General features: G+C 61.1%; 1 protein-coding gene across 1 annotated transcript in view; it reads right to left on the bottom strand.

Annotated features, from left to right (window-relative positions):
- CHD5 (chromodomain helicase DNA binding protein 5) overlaps window positions 1-18,022 on the bottom strand; it is a gene marked incomplete at its 5' end in the record, with an annotated part of 62,158 nt that overhangs the window by 34,642 nt on the left and 9,494 nt on the right. The window contains 10 exons of the mRNA XM_082661761.1: window positions 189-400; window positions 617-823; window positions 1,875-2,096; window positions 2,271-2,437; window positions 3,049-3,172; window positions 4,487-4,611; window positions 6,518-6,756; window positions 7,327-7,445; window positions 9,827-10,006; window positions 17,418-17,545. Of these exons, the coding sequence (XP_082517887.1) occupies window positions 189-400; window positions 617-823; window positions 1,875-2,096; window positions 2,271-2,437; window positions 3,049-3,172; window positions 4,487-4,611; window positions 6,518-6,756; window positions 7,327-7,445; window positions 9,827-10,006; window positions 17,418-17,545 (1,723 nt within the window). The remainder of the gene's footprint in view (window positions 1-188; window positions 401-616; window positions 824-1,874; window positions 2,097-2,270; window positions 2,438-3,048; window positions 3,173-4,486; window positions 4,612-6,517; window positions 6,757-7,326; window positions 7,446-9,826; window positions 10,007-17,417; window positions 17,546-18,022) is intronic.

Below are 18,022 nucleotides of genomic sequence, written 5' to 3'. Positions count from 1 at the left end.
GTTTACACACGTGTGCATCCACGTACCCAGGTGCACGAAGACCCCTCCAGCTGGACAGTCACATCACCGACAGTGGGGCCCCTTCCGCCACCACAGCCATGCGTGGTCCTGAGCCCAGTTAACAGGTGTCCCAGACCTGCAGGCACCCACCTCCGCGAGGCGCAGGGCCCCACCCGCCGAGCACACACCTGTGGTTCAGGATGCGGTGGACCATCATCCACTCGGGCTTGATGCCGTAGCGGTAGAAGCGCTCCTCCATCTTGGCATAGAGGGGGTCTTTGTTCTTCCTTTTCTCGCTCTTGCCATCCTCATCGCCAGAGCCATAGTCAAAGGGCGGTGGCTCGTCCATGTCGTTCTTTCTTTGGTAGTTGCGATACATCACCGTGTGGTAGAGCTCCAGCTGCTCGCAGAGGGGGCAGAGGTTACAGGAGGGAGATGGGCCGTGAACCCCCCCATGTCCCCCAACCCAGCTCCCCCAGCCCCCAGCCTGGGTCCCAAGCAAGCCAATCCTCACCTTCCGCCTCCCCCTCCCCAACTCCCAGCAATGCCCCTCACTCGCGGAGCTGGCCAGGGCGTTTAGGTCCTGAGCACAGCCACACCTGCCCAGGTGCCTCACCTGCAGCTCCTTCACCCAGGAGCAGTGCCAGTAGGAGAGCCCAGCCCACTTGACAAAAAACTCTCTCTCCGGGATGCCCTCTAGGGGCTTGGGTGGTGGAACTCCAGGCTCTACGTCGGACCCCGGCAGCCCCACCATGAAGGGGGCTGGGGGCTCTGTCCACCTCCAATGCAGGATCCGCTGGACTTTGCCCTTCAGCGGGGGACACTGTGGACAGAGGAGGGTCCCCAAGTTCAGGGCTTAGCTGCAGGGCCCCACCCCGAGGCTCCCTCCAACAAGCTGTACTACTCCAAGTCAGACAGCACCACAGCGACTCCAAGACACCACTCTGTCCTCAGGAGACCACCCATGCCGTGCACGCTGATGAGGCGATACGGGTCTGCACACACACACGTGCACACACACATACACACGCATAACGGAAGCCCATATGCACACAGGTAACCGAGGGCTGGCACGGCACAGCCCAGGATCCACAGGGTGGGGGACCCAGCACTAGGGGTGGGCTGGGGACAACTCGGAGCATGGTGGCCTTCAAATGCCTACAGTGAATGGGGGGGGAGGGGCGGGTGCTCTCCTCTCCCCGCAGAAACTGAGGCCCCAGCCCCAAAGGCCTCCTACCCTCTCGCCACCCCCAGCCCTGTGACAAGAGCCAGGTCCAGTCTGAGTCTGAGTGGACAGTTCAGCCTTGTGTGGCCTTGGGCAAGTCACTTTACCTCCCTGAGCCTCAGTTTTCTCATCTAAAAATGGGAGTAACGAAAGGCCTGGTACTGGAAAACTCAGTAGGTGTTAGAGGGATGCCCAGTAAACGGTGGCTGTGGTGGGCGGTGGTGGGATTATCACCACCGCTTCTCTCTTCTCATAGCGGCTGTTTCCAGAAAGTGTGAAGGGGATTGCAAGCAGAGCAGGCCAGGGTGAGGCGGTGGCCGGGACTGAGCCCCGACGGGGCGGTGGCGGCGGGGGTTGGGTGGGTACTCGTGGGGCGTGTCCTGGACGGGAAGGGGCGGGTTAAAGGTCTTGGTAGGCGGAGAGCCAGGCGGGGCCTTCGTAGGTGAGGCCTGGAGCAGCATGGGCGATGGGCGTGGTGGGCGTGGCCTGGGCCGGGGGAGGCGGGGCTTTGGTGGACAGGGCCTGCTGGGGCGGGGCCTCGGTGGGTGGGACCTTTGTGCGCAGGGCCTTGCCGGGGGCGGGGCCTGGTCGTTGTGGGCGGGGCCTTGCCGGGGGCGGGGCGTTCGGCGCGGGCCGGCGTAACACTCACAGTACAGCGCGGGCAGAGCCATTCACCGTTTGGGATCTCGGGCAGCGGCGGGTTGAGGCAGTGCAGGTGGTAGGAGGAGGGGCAGGCGTCGCAGCAGAGCAGCTCGCCGCCGTCCTTGCACACGCGGCAGAACTCCATGTGGTCGTCCTCCTCCTCCTCGCAGCCGCCCTCCTCCTCCTCGTCGTCGTCGTCCTTCGGCTCCCACTGGATCCCCTCCTTCTCCTGGAGGGGGGGAGTCCAGGTGGAGGCACCCTGGACCAGGACCCCACCTCCACCAGGAAGCGACTCCCTCCCTCCCACTCGCACTTCCCCATGTTCTGCCCCAGAAGACCGTGCAGGAGTCCGGAAGCCAGGCACAGACAAAATCCCGCCCCGGCGCGTCTGCCAAGGGCTTACACAGTGGGGACAGCTCCACTTGCCCTCGGGAGCTTTCTCCAGCTCTGGGTCCAGGCAGACGAGGTGGTAGGCCCTCGGGCAGGTGTCGCACAGGATGATCTCCCCACCCTGCTGGCACACCTCACAGTAGTCCTGGTGGTCCGTCTCATAGCCATCACCGTCATCAACTGCGGAGGGGGCAGAGGCAGTCATGGAGGGCCTTGTTCCCACTCCCAGTGCACAGCCAATCTCCACGCCAGGCTGCCCTGGCGCATACTAGGCTCTCAATAGATGTTGGGTGGTGGGTGGACAGACAGGGTCAACAGGAGGACTGAACGAGTAAAGGGGTGAAGAGATGGATGGAAGATGGATAAAAGGAAAGGAAAGGAAGGAGGGAGAAGGAAGGAAAGAAGAAAGATGGGTGAATGCATGGAAAGATGAATGGCTGGATAAATAAAGACAAGGGAGGGAGGGAACGAGGATGGAGAGGGGGAACGAGGATGGGTAGGGGAATGGGGCTGAGGGGATACATGGGTAGAGGGTGGATGAGGTTAAGAAGCAACTCCTCCTGTGCCCCCCTCTGCCAGTGCAAATGCCCTGGGGTGGCTCACATCACGGGTCCCTAACGTATGCAGACTCACTTCGACAGGACCCCCTCTCCTAACCACAGAGGCCAGGGTGCTTGAGGAAGCACGGGGGGGCTTCCTGCTGAGGGGTGCCCTTCTCCGCTCCCCGAGGGGGCTCTGCATGCCCACATGCGCCGCGGTGGCCATGTGAACCGTGCAGACAGGACTCTTACTTCTCTTCTTCTGGCGCCTCCTCTTGCTCTTCCTCCCCATCAGGGCAGAACACTCCGAGCGCACGGAGGCGCTGTGGATGCTGGCACTGTCCAAGTCCGACCCCTCTCGCTGCTCCTCCTCACTCTGTGGAGGCAGCGGGGGGGGGGGGGGCTGTGAGCCCGGAGCCAGCCCTGGGGGCTCATCTCCAGGCTTCGCAGGCCTGGGGGGCAGGGCAGGGCACAGGGGAGGCTCCAGAGGCACAGTGCTGTCTGTCTCTGGTTCATCTCGTCCCTCCACCCAGCTAGAAAACCCTCAGCCCACCGGTCCAGCCTGATGGCCTTCCACCCTCCTCCCCAAGCCCTGCTCTCCAGCCCTCAGACCCTCCCCACACTTTCCACCTCCGGAACTCTCCCAGGCCCTGCCCTCCACCCTGCCAAACTCCTACACATCCCTTAAGGGGAAGCCCTAAGGACACCTCCCCCAAGGAGCCTTCCCAGATCTCTCCCTAATGAGACCTGTTGCACAGCCTTGTGCCAGGTCCGACCTGTCCCATCTGCCTGTCATTGGCTCTCTCCCAGCGCATGTGCCCAAACCCTTCCAGCCTGCGAGCAGCTCCAGAGCAGGGCCCACCGTGGTGGAGCAGAGGGCCTAGCACATTAGTTTGTGCTCAAAAGCTAACCTGAGCTGGACCACCAGCTCCGGGCTGGACCATGCCTGCTGCTCCGTGCTCCCCTCCACAGCAGCTAAACTTGAGACCTGTCACTTGCCCCTATGAAGGGACAAAAAGATGGCTTCCATCTCTTCCCCTCCGCAGGGCTGGGTCAGGTGAGGGAAACAGGTGCCCTGTAGGGGCAGGATGGGGGTGAATGCCTCTACCCCCGGAGAAAGAGGGCTCAAAGGCTCAGACACGGACTTAGGGTCATTCCAAAGCTGGTGACAGAGCTGGCCCTGGGAGGGCAAGGGAGGGGCAGGGTTCCAGCCCAGCCCTATCCTGCCTACATGCCACCTTCCTGGGGCCTGCCCTCCCAGCAGACCTGGGCATCCAGGCGCCCCCCAGGACTCTCCCGCCTGCTGCCCAGATGGAGAGGCAGTTGGGGCGGAAGGAGCCAGGACTGAGCCCCCAGCTCAGCAAGGTGGGCAGGAGAGCTACCCACCCAGAGTCCAAGCTACAGGGGGCCTTGGAAGGATCCAGGCTGAGCCCCTCACCAGTCAGGTGGGGAAACAGGCTCAGCAGGCCTGAATGTAGAATGGGAGAGTCTGGGGCAGGGGCGGGGGGATGGTGTGTACAAGACCTGCCCCCTGCCTGGTTCAGGAGAATGAACTGATAGCCCTGCTTTCCACGTCACCCAACCTTTGCATGTTACACACACACACACGCACGCACACACACGCACACACACTCACACTCGCACTCACACACACACACACACACACACACACACTCACACTCGCACTCACCGAGGAGCCTTTCTTCCTCTTGCTGCCAACCCCTCCGAAGCGGAACTTGAGCCCGGCCACCTTTCTCCCTTTGCCCTTTTTCTTCACATCCTTGGAGCCTTTGATCTTCTTCCTCACTCCAGGCCCTGAAAAGCACCGGTGGAATAGCCAGCGCCCGCCACAGCTCACTCACTCACTGCCATGCTCTCACTTGGCCTTGAGAACCCGCTTTAAGGAAAGGGTGGTTTCTGCCGCTGCCCCTTCTCGGATGAGAAGACTGAGGCTCGGAAAGGTGACGTCCTTGCACAGCAGAGGGGAAGCCAGAGAAGAACCCTGGCCCAGTCTGGCCGCTGTGCTGCCATCTTAGGAACAGCCCTGTCCCATCCCTCTCCCCAGAAAGGAGCTGTCCCCAGTGGAGCCACCAGCCCCCAGGGCCACTAAGGGCACACCGACCCACCTGCGGACCATCCTAGGCCCTGGAGGGATGTGCTAGGGCAAGAAGCCCTTTCCCCAGCTGCCAGCCTCCGGGCTGTCTGCCATACCCCACACACCAGCACCACTCAAGACCGCCCTCGCCTCTGCCCATCATCCCCAGGAAATGCTGGCTCCCAGGTGGCCAGCAGGGGTGAGGTTGTTTTTATGGAACTGGTCACAGGACAATTAGTCACCTGGGGAGTAATGACCGCCCCCAGCAGCCTCTCCCACCAGGCCGAGCAGGGCAAGTGGGGGCCTAAAGGCAGATGGCCTCGCCCCAGGCCCTCCTCCGCCCACATCACACACAGAGAGCTGGGTCTGCGAGCCCAGCTGTAACCTCAGTGGCGCCACGGAAAATCTATTTCAATTTTTCAGGCTCTGAATAGGCAGCTCAGGGAATCGATAGCTCAGCAGCTGGAGCCCGACAGGAAATGAGAAAGAAGCCTGGCTGTGCAGACAGCAAGGGAGGGGAGCGGAAGCAGTCTCTAAAGCCCGCGTCACTCACCCACTGGGGCCCCCTGTGGGACCTGCTACAGGGAGGCATTATCCCAGAAACCAAAGCTCCTTGGGGCAGAAACAAGGGGTCCCCAGCGTCCGCTCTGCCCCCCATCAAAACCCAGGTCAGGGGACTTCCTTGGTGGCGCAGTGGTTACGAATCCGCCTGCCAATGCGGGGGACACGGGTTCGATCCCTGGTCCGGGAAGATCCCACGTGCCGCGGAGACACTAAGCCTGTGCGCCACAACTCCTGAGCCTGTGCTCTAGAGCCCACGAGCCACAACTACCGAGCCCGCGTGCCACAACTACTGAAGCCCATGCACCTAGAGCCCATGCTCCGCAACAAGAGAAGCCACTGCAATGAGAAGCCCACACACCGCAATGAAGAGTAGACCCCGCTCGCCGCAACGAGAGAAAGCCCACGTGCAGCAACAAAGACCCAACGCAGCCAAAAAAACCCAGGTCAGGGCACCCAGGAAGGTGAGCTGCAGGCAACACCACCACTCAGAGCCCCGGGGAGATCAATGTCCCTACTCCCAGTGGGGCCATAAATCCTCCATCCGGGTAAGAAAGGTCCCTCCCCTAGAACTTCAAGTCGCAGAGAGCCTCTGCTGTCCCTATTCTCCCCACCCAGACACCACCACAGAGTCTGATTTTGTATCTGGACCTCCTTCCTGGCCTCCCTGGGAAGGCGGCCCTGTCCACGCCCACGCCCATGTACATCCGTTACCCCAAGGGCCGGGTGCTCAGAGGAGAGCGATCCACGGGTCACCTTGGGACCCCTTCCCCCTGGGAATGGTGCAGGCTCCAACCCAAGAGCCCCCTAACTCCCAGTAGCACGGGCCACACCTCTGTCCCCTCCTCCACACCTGGGAAAACTCCCAAAGCTCTGAGCCCACCGCCTCCTCCACTTCGCCAGCAGCCCCAAGAGAGAGGCAGGGCAGATGCCACAACACAGCTGAGGAAGGGTGGGTGGGTCCAAGGTCAACCAAGGCACTGGGTCCTTGATAGAGACGGGCCCGTTTGTCCCAGACTGTAGGGCCTGGGGGCCCTCTGCCAGCAGGACTGGGTGCAGCCTTACCCTTGCCCTCCTTGGTCTTGGCCTTGCGGACGGGCACAGGCTGGGGTGCCTGCTGGGGGCTGATGGCCAGCGGAGGCGCGATGGTGACCGTCTCCACGGCCGCGGCCACCGCTGCTGCGGCTGCCGCCGCCGAGCTGCCCTTAAAGGGGTTGTTGGCGCTGAACTCTCGCCACTTGGCGCCCAGGACGGTCATCATTTTGGACATGGGGATCTTCGGGTTCTTCTTGGCGATGAGTGGCCTGCGTGGGGGGAGAGGCAGGAAGGTGAGGACAGCCCCGTGGAAGGGATGAGACCCCCATGTGACCCCCCGCAGGGCCCACCCTTCTTCTCCCAAGTCCCACACCTGGCATATACAGCAAACTGGGAAAACTGGGCAGAAAGGAGGGCAGGGAAGAGGACCAAGACAGAGACAGCAGTCCAGCCCCAAGGCTCCCGATTCCCTGTTTATGTGGCCGGTGATCTTCTAATTGGGTTTTCAGACCCTGTAAGACCCGAGGGGCCAGAGGCAGGGGTCTAGTCCCATTTCTTTTAGAGCTGAGTGTGGCCACGGGGGCTCAAGACCCCTGGGAATGACTGGGGTTGCCATCCCTGGGGGTAGGACCAGCGAGGGAAAGCAGGACCACCTGTTGAGATGGAAGGGTCCTGCCTGCCCCTCCTGCCAGCTCTGCCCAGGGTCAATGTCAGCCTGGAAGCCCACCCCAGGAGCCCGGGGCCCTGCCCCTCTGGCCACCCCACTTGGTGCCCCCGGGGGAGGCAGGCCTCGAGGGCAGTCTCCGTGGATGCCCAGCCATGGTGGCCCCGAGGCCCACCTGAGGAACTGGCTGAAGGCTTTGTAGTTGGTCAGCGTGTGATAGTCGGCCTCCGAGAACGGGTAGTCCACGTCATCCAGGCCCCACTCGGCCATGAGCTGCCCCGAGGACTTGGGCTCCTACGGACACACAGGCCGGAGGTGGAATGAGAGGTGGGGGTCCTTTTACCCTGAACCCCCCACCAGGGCCCCACCCAGGGCGCCTCGGAAAAGCAGGGGGATTATGTCAGCAACTTAACGAGAGCAGTTCTCACCCACCACTGAAAACATCCTACAGCATCTCAGGCCGCCAGCCCCTTGATCAGTGGGAACGGCCCAGAAGCCAGCTCATGACGGGGTGCGGGCCACACGCCTGGGGGGCTAATGCGGGGGTTTGGGGGGAAGCCATGTGCATGTCCAGGGCAGGAATAATATCAGGACTCACTCTGTCCACCCCAGGAGATCACCTAGTACAGTCACACTTGGACCTCGTGAAAGGGCAGGTCACTGCGGGTTCGGGGACCAGGAAGGTGTGCCCTGGTCAGGGCAGTGGCCCAGCTCAGGGCAGAGCCCAGAGAGGGTCCCTCGGCTCCTGCTTCACTCTCCAGATGGGGCACCGAAGCCCAGGGAGGTGCGCGAGTTCCCAAGGGCACAAAGACAGCCAGCCAGCCCAGGCGTCAGGTCACAAAGCAGACCCCGGATGGCTAGGAAGGGAGGGGTGGGCGGTGGTGCTGGCTATGAGATTGGAACCTGCTGGACAGAGGCAGGCTCCAATCCTGGCTCTGCCACATACTAGCAGTGAGACGTGGACAAGCTACTTCATCTCTCTATGTCTCAGTTTCCCCATCTGTAAAATGGGGATAACAGCACCTACGTCACAGGAGGGACAGAGTTAGCACAGGTGCTTGGAACAGGGCCCTCACCCCCATTTCCCATTTGCTCCAGGCAGCCCTGAGCTGTGCCAGCCCCACCCACAGATCCATTCCACCAATCAGCACACGCCATCCCAGGCCACAGTCACTGATCCAGGGGGCATGTGACACAACCGGTCCAGGCAGGGGCACCCCTGGGTCTCCTGTGCGGACAGCTAGGACACAAGCCAGCTTTCTCTCCTGCTGGATGGGGCAGGGGGTGTCCACAAAGCCCTGCACTGCTGCTACACACATTCCAAGCCACGAGGGTGCCTGGCCTGAACCCAAAGCTGACCCTCCAAAGGCAAAGAAACAGGGCCCTGGATGACACCACTGGGTCCCCCTAGCTGGAAGCCCCCTTGCCTCTCAACTCTTACGGCTGCTGATCCAACAGACCCCTTTTACTGCCTAAGCCCCTCAGAGTTGGGCCGTCTGCTCCAGCAAGGGAAGGCCACCCAGGCAGAACACCCGGCCTCCCTCGGCCCCAAGGGACCCGCTTCCTGACCTCCTGTTCTCTGTGGCAGTTCAGAGGTGCTCCCACGTGGGGCCCCCTCCCTTGGCCAACCTGCTCCTGACACAAAGCCAGTCCTGGAGCTTCCCACCACGAAGTAGAGCAGCAAGTGAGCGATGACATTATTACAGGACGACCCTGAATCACTCCTGTAAGTTCATCTTCCAAATCTGTCAGCTTCTCAGCTGTCATCAGTCACAGGTGACTCATAACACACCTGCCAACTAACGAGCTCCCTCCGGGTGTCGGGACACCGCCAGCACTAACTCACATGCTAACATTTACGGAGCACTTATCTTCAAATCCACGGCCAGCCCAAACTGAGCCTCATCAAAGATCGAAGGCAGCAGGAGGTTCCCGGATGAGGTGCTGTCATCTGCCATCTGCCCCTGCCCGACCCAGAGACCCAGGACCCAGAGCCCATCTGCCGCCCTACCCTCGGCCCCTCCCCCCACCCCCGCGGAGCACCCCCCGCAAGGAGCGGCCTTGACATTCCAGGGGCCACACCATGCCCCACTTTCACCGGGAAGAGGCTTCTCCCCAGGGGAGAGCTGCAGGCCCATCGCTATAGCTTCCATGACTCTCGTTCCCTGGGACACTCTCCTGGGTGCCCACGTGGGATGAATTTCGGAACACGTGCTAAGGCCCCCTTCCACCATAAGCGGAGCTGTCCAGCCACTTCTTCTTAGCGAAAGCTCCATTTGTTTTAGTCTCCCAAACTGCTCCGACCAAGAGGTTCCTGACACCAAACTTGAGTTCAGACCATCGCTCTCCTCAGAAACGGCTGACCGCTCAAGCTGGGCAAACAGCTGACAATACATCAGCAAGAGGCCACACGACTTCTTCCCCAAACTCCTGAGTACCATCCACTGTTATTTCTAATGTGTCTCCGAGACCTGTGGCTACGGTATTTCTCACAAAGTTGTGTCCAACCTTCCTGCGCGTGCACTCACACACACACACACCCATCTGCCCCGACGGCCCTTCGTGGGAAAGGATGCTCTGGTCCTTTGCCCACAGGGGCTCCTGCAGGGCAGGGAGCTGACAGCAGGAGGCTCAGCTCGTCCAAGCAGGGTCCCCCAGCCAGGTGTCAGGGTTACCTTGAGGCATCCGTCATCGTTGTCGTCCTCATCATCATCTTTCTTTTTTCGCTTGGCTTTTTTCTCCTTCTTGTCCTTGAGTTTTTTCTTCTTCTTTTTATTTGGGGAGTAGTCGCTGCCCTCACTGTCCGACTTCTCTTCCAGATCCTCTTCATTTTCCGACAGCTCATCATTGCTCCCCTGGAAGAGAAAGGTGGACGGTGAGAACAACAGGGGCCCAAAGAAAATGCAGAGTCCCAGGCAGCAGCACTGCCCTGAGAGCGGCCTCCTGGCAGAGTCTCACCCACCAGACCACTAAATCCCAGACAGAGGGGCTGCCCTGAGCCAGCACGGGGTAAGGGTCTCGTCCCCAATGACTGGTTGGTGACAAATGGTGCTGTGCAGGTGAGTCGAGGCCTCGGGTGAAGACACACGCCCCCACCAGGCAAGCTCAGTGCAGCCCGCTTAGACGGCCCTGTTTCAGGTTTCTATGGGCTTTGGGACTGTATCGCGTGTCAGCGACGGCACTCGGACCCAGGCGCTCGTAGAGAGGATATCATGCCCAGAGCCAAAAACCAAAATGCGGTCCACGCTGGAGAAGAGCCCCCAACTTCCGCCCCGGCTCCCAGATCCTCTCCTCTCTGTTCATCTTTGCATCCTATGGAGTCGTGTGTGTCAAGTGAAACCTGTGATTAACACAGAGAGCACGTCCCAGTTTCATCTGCCTGTGCGCTCTCCGGACGCTGCGAAGGCACAAGCCCACCTTCCCCAGCGCCCGAACCCTGGCTGCTCATCTCAATATGAGACAAAGTAATTGAGGCAGCTCTTAAGCTTGGTTTCCTCGATTCAGTTTCCATCCATACAGGCAGAAAATGGCCCATTTATATGGAGATAAGGGTGTTTACAGACAGAGCATCCCCATCAGAAAGGCACTGCCCCTGCGAGAAAGCTGAGAAAGCTGTGTATTCGGGGCTTTTCAAGAGGCAAGCAGGCTGATTAGGCCCCTCCCGGCCTGGGTCTGCAGGAGAGGCCAGGCACGGACGCTCCAATGAAGATGACACTTGGCATCTTCATGCCGGCGGTTTAGAGGCGGCAAAGAGAGGCACGGAAGAGATGAAGAAAGAACTGGAGAAATGAAGGATGTGAGCTCCGGAAGGAGCAATGAGGGAGGGAGGCAAAAGAGGAGGTGGAGAGGGAGGAGAAAGGCGGGGAGGAGGGAGAGGAAGGAAGGGGGCACGGGAGGGAGCAGATGCAGAGAAGGAGGGCAGCAAGGGCAGTGGGTCTGTCTTGGGAGGCCCCCCGCCCGCTCTGCCCTTTCCAGCCGCACCGTGGAGTTGAGCGTCTTTTCCCAGGAGGGAGACTCTTCCTGAGACACAGCTGGGAAAGGACCCACCCGTGGGGTCCCTGCACTTCCTGACTCTCCTGCTGCTCGGCTCCCAAAACTTTTATGCCCGTTAAGCCGCTGAGTCAGTGTGCTGGCTGGTGGCTGGCAGGCAGCAGAGCCTCTGGGCCTTCCCGGAATACTGACTCGGTCGGCCACACCGGGCGGGCTCCAGGGGCAGTGCGCCGCTCCTGGCTGCTGCCGGAGCCTGCCCAGGGCAGGACAGCCTTGCACGCGATCCCGTTCCCAGGGCTCATGGCCACAGCTCCCAGCCCTGCCTCGGTCCTCTGGGGAGGCAGGGGTCAGACAGGGATGTCCATTTCCCCCAAGGATGTAGCGTTTGGCCAGCTTGGAAAGAGCACCCTTCGATAGACCTGAGAGACAGGCTCTATCCCAGCCACACCCCCGCACAGGTAAGGATGGGAGGAGGGAAGTGCCACAGGCTTCAGCACCGCGGACAGAGGCTGTGGGGCCCGCCGAGGGAGGGCCGTGGGGCTGGCCCTCAGCTGCCCTGGGGACCCCGCGAACCAGAGCAGGGAAGAGACAGGAGGACCCACGGTGGGTCCGGGGGCTCCCTGGGGAGGCTGCAGGACACAGACTGTCTCGGAGCTCTGACCCTTGCTAGTCCGGAATTGGGCAAAAAGTCACTGCAGCATCCTGACCTCAGCCTCCTTGTGTGTGAAATGGGGGTGCTATACAGGGCGGTAAGAGGAACAAAGGAGATCACGTGAGAGAGAAGGCCTTAAGCATTTTGAAGTAGGAGAGTCCCAAGTACCCATGATGCCCCCGACTCTGCTCGGAAGCTGAAGACGCAGCCAGGACCACAAACCGGAGGACACAAGCCTCATCCCACCTCGTGTCTGCAAATCGGGGCTGGACTAAAGCCAAGTGCACGGACAGTGCCTGCAGCTGGGCAGCAACTACAGTGCAGACGGGCAGCAGGACGCCCAGAAGGGGCTGTGTGACCGCACCTGAGGGGGAGGTGCCCTGAGTGTCTGCTGGGGAGCCTGCACGCCACATCCCAAGTGCAGGAGAGGTGGGGAGTGGCCAGCACAGCTCTGAACGCAGGGCCCAGAGGGAGCTGGAGGTCTCCAGGGAGGGCGGGGAAGGCGCCTCCAGCAGACGCCCTGTCGGTGCGTGTGCACAGTGGTGGTTGGGGGGGGTGCGGGCAGGTGGAGCACGTCTGGCAGAAGGCCCCAAGCTGTGCACTGCCAGGAGTGTGTTAGTCCAGCAGCCACTCCGGGGCTAAGTGGGGGGCCAGGAGGGCAACGTTTCTTCTCGAGGAATGAGCCGGAGCTACAGCAGGACAGTCAGCGCCCCTGCGGCCCAGCAGGACAGTCAGCGCCCCTGCGGCCCAGCAGGACAGTCAGCGCCCCTGCGGCCCAGCACGGGACGACAATGACGGCAGCCCCTCGTTTCAGGGAAGGCGCAGACCCCTCCCTGCCCTGTCTACCTGCACCGGGGAAAGCCTGGCCAAGGAGAAGGCAGATTCCTCAATTCCCCGGCTCCCCGCCCATTCCCTGATCCCCTCTCTGCCCTGCCTTCTCCCCCACCTGCATCCCGATCTCGTCCAAGCCCCCCTGCCCACCCGGGAGGCTGGTGGAGGGCGGGGTGCAGGACAGGTCTTTGGAGATGGTTTTCCCGATGGTACAATCAGTCTGTACCCACAGCGCCTCTCTGTATCCAGCTGTTTGGACACATCTAGACCAGGGCCTCCTTTTTTCTGTGTTCTGTTATTCCAAAATCTTCCCTTGCAGAGAAAGGGGCAAGCGGAAGGGCAGCGAGTGGTTCTGAAAACAACTCGAAGAGGAGTGACCCAACAGCAGGACCTGGAGGGATGCAGGTCGGCCAGTGGCAAGAAGGGGAGGAATGACCAGGAACCAGGAGTAGGCTCACCATTCGGTATCTCGAAACTTACAGGGGAGAGTGCGGGCCAAGCCACACTCAGGGAGGAGACACAGGCACAGAGCAAAAATGCCCTAATAAAGCCCCGAACCAAGCTGAGCCCCGAGCCACACTGTGGGTGGGCTCTGAACATCAGGACCAGCTGGGGCTGTGACCCTGATGCTGTGCCCTCTGGGCTGCAGCAGCCCCGGGCAGGACTATAGGGGACGCCCTGGATGGCAGAAGGATCTAAGGGAACTTGGAGTCCCAACAGAACCCATCTGCAAAGCTGCCTTCAATCCTACACCCAGGCTGAGTATGCGAGGAACTGGGAGTAGGGAGGAGGGGTCTCTGCCCTGAGCCCCGGGCCCACTGAAGGCACAGCGTGCCACCCGTGAAGGCCCTGGGGACCCCGAGCGGGCAGTCTATGCCCACCCTTCCTCCCCCAGCTCTGCAGATGTCTTTCGATCCAGGCCTCGCATCCCTCTCTCCCTTCCCTCTACGCCCAGCACTCAGCACACACCACATCTCTCTAAAAAGCAGGCATTTAAACTCAAAAGGAAGGACTCAGAGAGTTGGTCATTCTCAATTTGGGGTCCTTCGAGACTGAGAGGGAAAAAGAAAGAATGAAATATGAGCCTTCCCATTCACGAGTGTTATAAACAGTTATAATTTAGCACTGAATAATTGGTTGCTATGGTAACCGCTGCAGCACAGGTTGAAATCCTTTCTCCCTCCTGCGCTGGGTCTGACAAGGAGCTTCATCTGCATATGCTCAGGTTCCGGCCGAAGCCCCGGTTATTTTATGTAAATCAGAATTCACGACTTGCTGCCTGTCCCTCCACCCCACCCCCAAAAAACCTGCCGCTACATGGGTTCCACCACCGGGCGCCCTCTGCTCCCTCCACCCAGCGCCTTGTGTTGGGGCCACCTGGTTGGAGATGAAAAGGAGAAAAGGGGTGACATTCCCCTCCCCACATCCCGAGGACTGGGCTCTGCAGGCGGGCGGGCGGGCAGTGTGCACATGGCGGCCAGGACCCTGCTCTCTGGCTCAGACTGTTGATATCTGAGAGCTGCCAAGCCAGACTCTCAGCAACGCTGGGGAGGGCGCAGCAGTGGCCCAAGGGCCACCTTGGGGGCCTGGCTGGCACTGCCCGGTCATCTGCGGGGCCCTCCAGTCTACCCTGGCCTCCATCTCCTTTGAGATCCAGGAACTGCATCTCAGTAGAGAGAGGAAGGAAAGAGGGAGAGAAAGTGAGGGGAGGGAGAGTGGAATGGAGGAGAGGAGGAGAGAGGAAAGGACGGAGGTGGGGGGGAGCGGGGCGGAGAAGACATGCAGAGGAGGGAGAAGGAGGGCAAGGGAGACCCAGGAAGAGATGGATACAGCACAGAGGCCATGCTCAGACCACAGCAGTGAGAGACGAGAGCCTCCCTCCCAGTTCCCAAGAAAGAAGCTTCGGGAGAGGGAGAGAAATCGCTGGGGAGAAGGTGCTTGCGCGGGATGCCCCGGGACCCTAGAATCTACCTCCACCCCGCATCCACAGAGCATCAGGTCTGAGGGCTGACAGCAGTGGCCACAACAGAGCCAAGATTTCAGAGCTTCAACCGGGAAGTCGGCCCCTGCATCCCAGGGCCCCGCCGGCCCTAAGCCATCTAACCTCTGCCCCCAACAAAGACAGACCTGCGGGCCAGGGTGTGGGAGGGGCTGAGGAGAGCTGCAGCAGGGAATTCAGAGCCCCCTCCCCACAGCAGGGGGACCCGGTCCACAGCACCTCCCTCGGGGGTGTGGGGGGAGCCTCCAGGCATGGGCCACCCCCCCTTCCCCTCTCCTGCCTCCACTGCCCCTCCTGGATAATGGGGACAGGAAGCGGCAGCTCACAACCTGCCCACGTGCAGCCCACGTACCAACCGCGGGGTTAGGGGTGGGGTGTCCCGGGAGGGTATAGACCTGTCAATCCTGGAAGGATGCCAGGAGCCCAGGCAGTGAGAACAAAGCTGAGGGGCAACAGAGATGGAGGGTGGCATCGGACAGGGGCAGTGCTGGGCTCGGAGGAGGCTCAGGGTCCCTCTGGGGGGAGAAAGGGTCGTCTATGCGCGCCAGAGGAGACGGACAGCCGGGTGTGGCCGCAAGCGGGCAGGGAGAGGCTTCGGGGCAGCTTTGGCCAGGAGCCTGGACAGGGCAGCTGTCCTAAGGAGGTCCTTCCCGGGAGCCAGGAGAGCCGAACAGGGGATGGACCTGGTAAGAAATGCTGACCCCAAGCTCACCAGAGAACACAGGCAGGACGTACCTGCGTGGTTCCAGCTGGAGGAGGTGCAGCTGACACCTCCCTGCCGCAGTCCCTGAGCTCCAGGCAGGCCAGCCAGGGGCCAACCACTATGGGGACCCGGGGCACCGCCCAGGGCAGGCCCTGCCCTCCAGACGCTTGCAGGCTGACACCCTGGATGCCCCCGAGGGCCACTGGCCTTCCCCGTGGCACCTCTCACGTGAAGACGCCCTGGTGGCCCATATCTGATTTGCCCCCAAACAAGCAGGGGGGTGTGGATAGGTGATGCTCCCCTTACTACAGACACAGAGGCAAGGCTCAGACAGGTGTGGGCAGTGGCCTGGGGAGATGTGGGGAAGAAACTCCACCACCCATCGCCTGCCCACCATCACAGGCCCTTTGTCCTCAGGAGTCTCCTCCCTCCTGCCCCTGCAGCCTGTTTAGGGACCCTCCAGAGTTAAGTCATACCACGGGCCCCTCTGCACAAAGCCTTGCAGGGGACGAGCCAGAGGCCCACGGTGGCCTTTAAGGCCACGTCAGAACATCTCCACAGGGCACCCCACACACACACTGCTACTCTGTCCCGGGGCCACCGAGGGCGATAACACCCCCCGACCGCCTCCCCTCTGAGGCTGGGCCAGGTGGGTCTCCTCTGGGCAGGGGAGGCGAGAAGGCCAGAGGATCGACAGCGCTTCCCCTCGGAGCAGGCGGGCCAGGGGAGGACCAGGCTGGGGGGCAGGGGGCAGCCGGACATCCCCAGGGCCAGATCTCAGCTGTGTTGCTGTGACCCCTGGCAAGTTCATCTCTGAGCCTCATCTGTAAAGCAAGGTGCACACCAGCCCCTCCCCATAAAGCCACCAGAAGGATCGAGTGACGCCGAGGAGAGGTGGCAGCTCTCACAAGGTGAGAGACGGGAGTCCCCACGTTGCCCTATGACCCTATGACCGTCCCCTCCAAGCGCCGAGGGCTTTAAGCTAAGAGGCATCCCTGGTTTCCCCCTCTGTCGGGTGGTGATGACCATCCCTGCCCCCGACTCCCAAGGTTGTTGTTGAGGATGAAGTGAGTCCACGCGGGGCATTCTAGAAATGCTCACACGAGTTACTCATAGGAGACCCATCCCTCACCGGGGTCTCCTTACTCTTCTCCCATTTGTATCTTACTCACCAGGATTCCAACTCACAACAGGTTGGAAGCAGCAAACCAGAGGAACAGACAGCTGGCAGGAGGCAGATACGGAGGGGGTAGCGGAAGGCACCACCAAGAGCACAGAGGCAGTGGACACAGGTGCAAGCGGGAATAGGGGCCTCCGGTGAAGGGGAGGGAGCGCCGGGGACCCCATGTTGTCATGGCCCAGGACAGACACCAAGGAGAAAAGAATAAACACCCCAGCACACCCTGTTTAAGAACACAGTAGGGACTTCCCTGCTGGTGCAGTGGTTAAGCATCCGCCTGCCAGTGCAGGGGACACGGGTTTGAGCCCTGGTCCGGGAAGATCCCACATGCCGCAGAGCACCAAAGCCCGTGTGCCACAACTACTGAGCCTGCGCTCTAGAGCCCGCGAGCCACAACTACTGAGCCCACGTGCCGCAACTACTAAAGCCCGCGCGCCTAGAGCCCGTGCTCCACAACGAGAAGCCACCGCAATGAGAAGCCCGCGCACCTCAACAAAGAGTAGCCCCCACTCGCCACAACTAGAGAAAGCTCGCGCGCAGCTACGAAGACCCAACGCAGCCAAAAATAAAAAAGTACACTTGGGAATTCCCTGGCGGTCCAGTGCTTAGGACTCCGTACTCTCACTGCCGTGGCCCGAGTTCAATCCCTGGTCAGGAAACTAAGATCCCGCAAGCAGTGCTGCGCGGCCAAAAAAAAAAAAAAGAAAAAAAAAAGGACAGGACACTTGAGATACATCTCGGGGCAGGTGTCCGTGGGGACGCTGCCCACACCAGACACTGATTTTGGTGTTTCTCACTCAGGCTCAGCTCTCGGGAGGCACCCCTCTGCCAGATGGTCCCGGGAGCCCACGTCTTTCTCCACAGGCCCAGGAGGAGCAGTCAGGACGCCCGCGTGGCCCAGCCCCACTCACCTCTTTCTTCTTCCTCGTCCCTTTGGACCTGTTGTCCTTGAGCTTCTTGGACTTCTTCTTCTTGGGAAGGCTCACGGGCTCCTCAGGGAAAAAGTCATCGAAACCTTCAAGGCCACCATCTTCTTCTTCTGGAAGAATCAGAAGGGAGACGGGGTTACTCCGCTGCTTCCTTCAGGAAGACCCCCAGGGACACAGAGTGAGAGGCAGGGCCCGCTGGGACAGTCAGTTCCTCTGCCACCCAACTGTGCCGGATCACGGCCACCCTGCCCTCCCCAGCCCATCCCCACCCCTCCCCGCCTTCTCCATCTAGTTCCCCTGCCCCAACACCTCAAAGCCACCCCCAGACCCGCGGAGTGGAACCCCAGCCCCTTGGGCTGTGTCACATCACCCCACCTCTCTGGGCCTCTCCTCCTCTCAACCTGTAAAATGGAACAATAACCACCTACCCTGCTATGACAGTGCTTGGGAAACTGAAGCAAAAACAAACGACCAGGGCTTCCCTGGTGGCGCAGTGGTTAAGAATCCACCTGCCAATGCAGAGGACACGGGTTCAAGCCCTGGTCCGGGAAGATCCCCCATGCCGCAGAGCAACTAAGCCCATGCGC

The sequence above is a fragment of the Grampus griseus genome (assembly GCF_964374135.1).
Source record: "Grampus griseus genome assembly, chromosome: 1".
In the NCBI taxonomy this organism is placed as follows: domain Eukaryota; kingdom Metazoa; phylum Chordata; class Mammalia; order Artiodactyla; family Delphinidae; genus Grampus; species Grampus griseus.
This window is presented reverse-complemented; position numbering and strand designations above follow the sequence as displayed.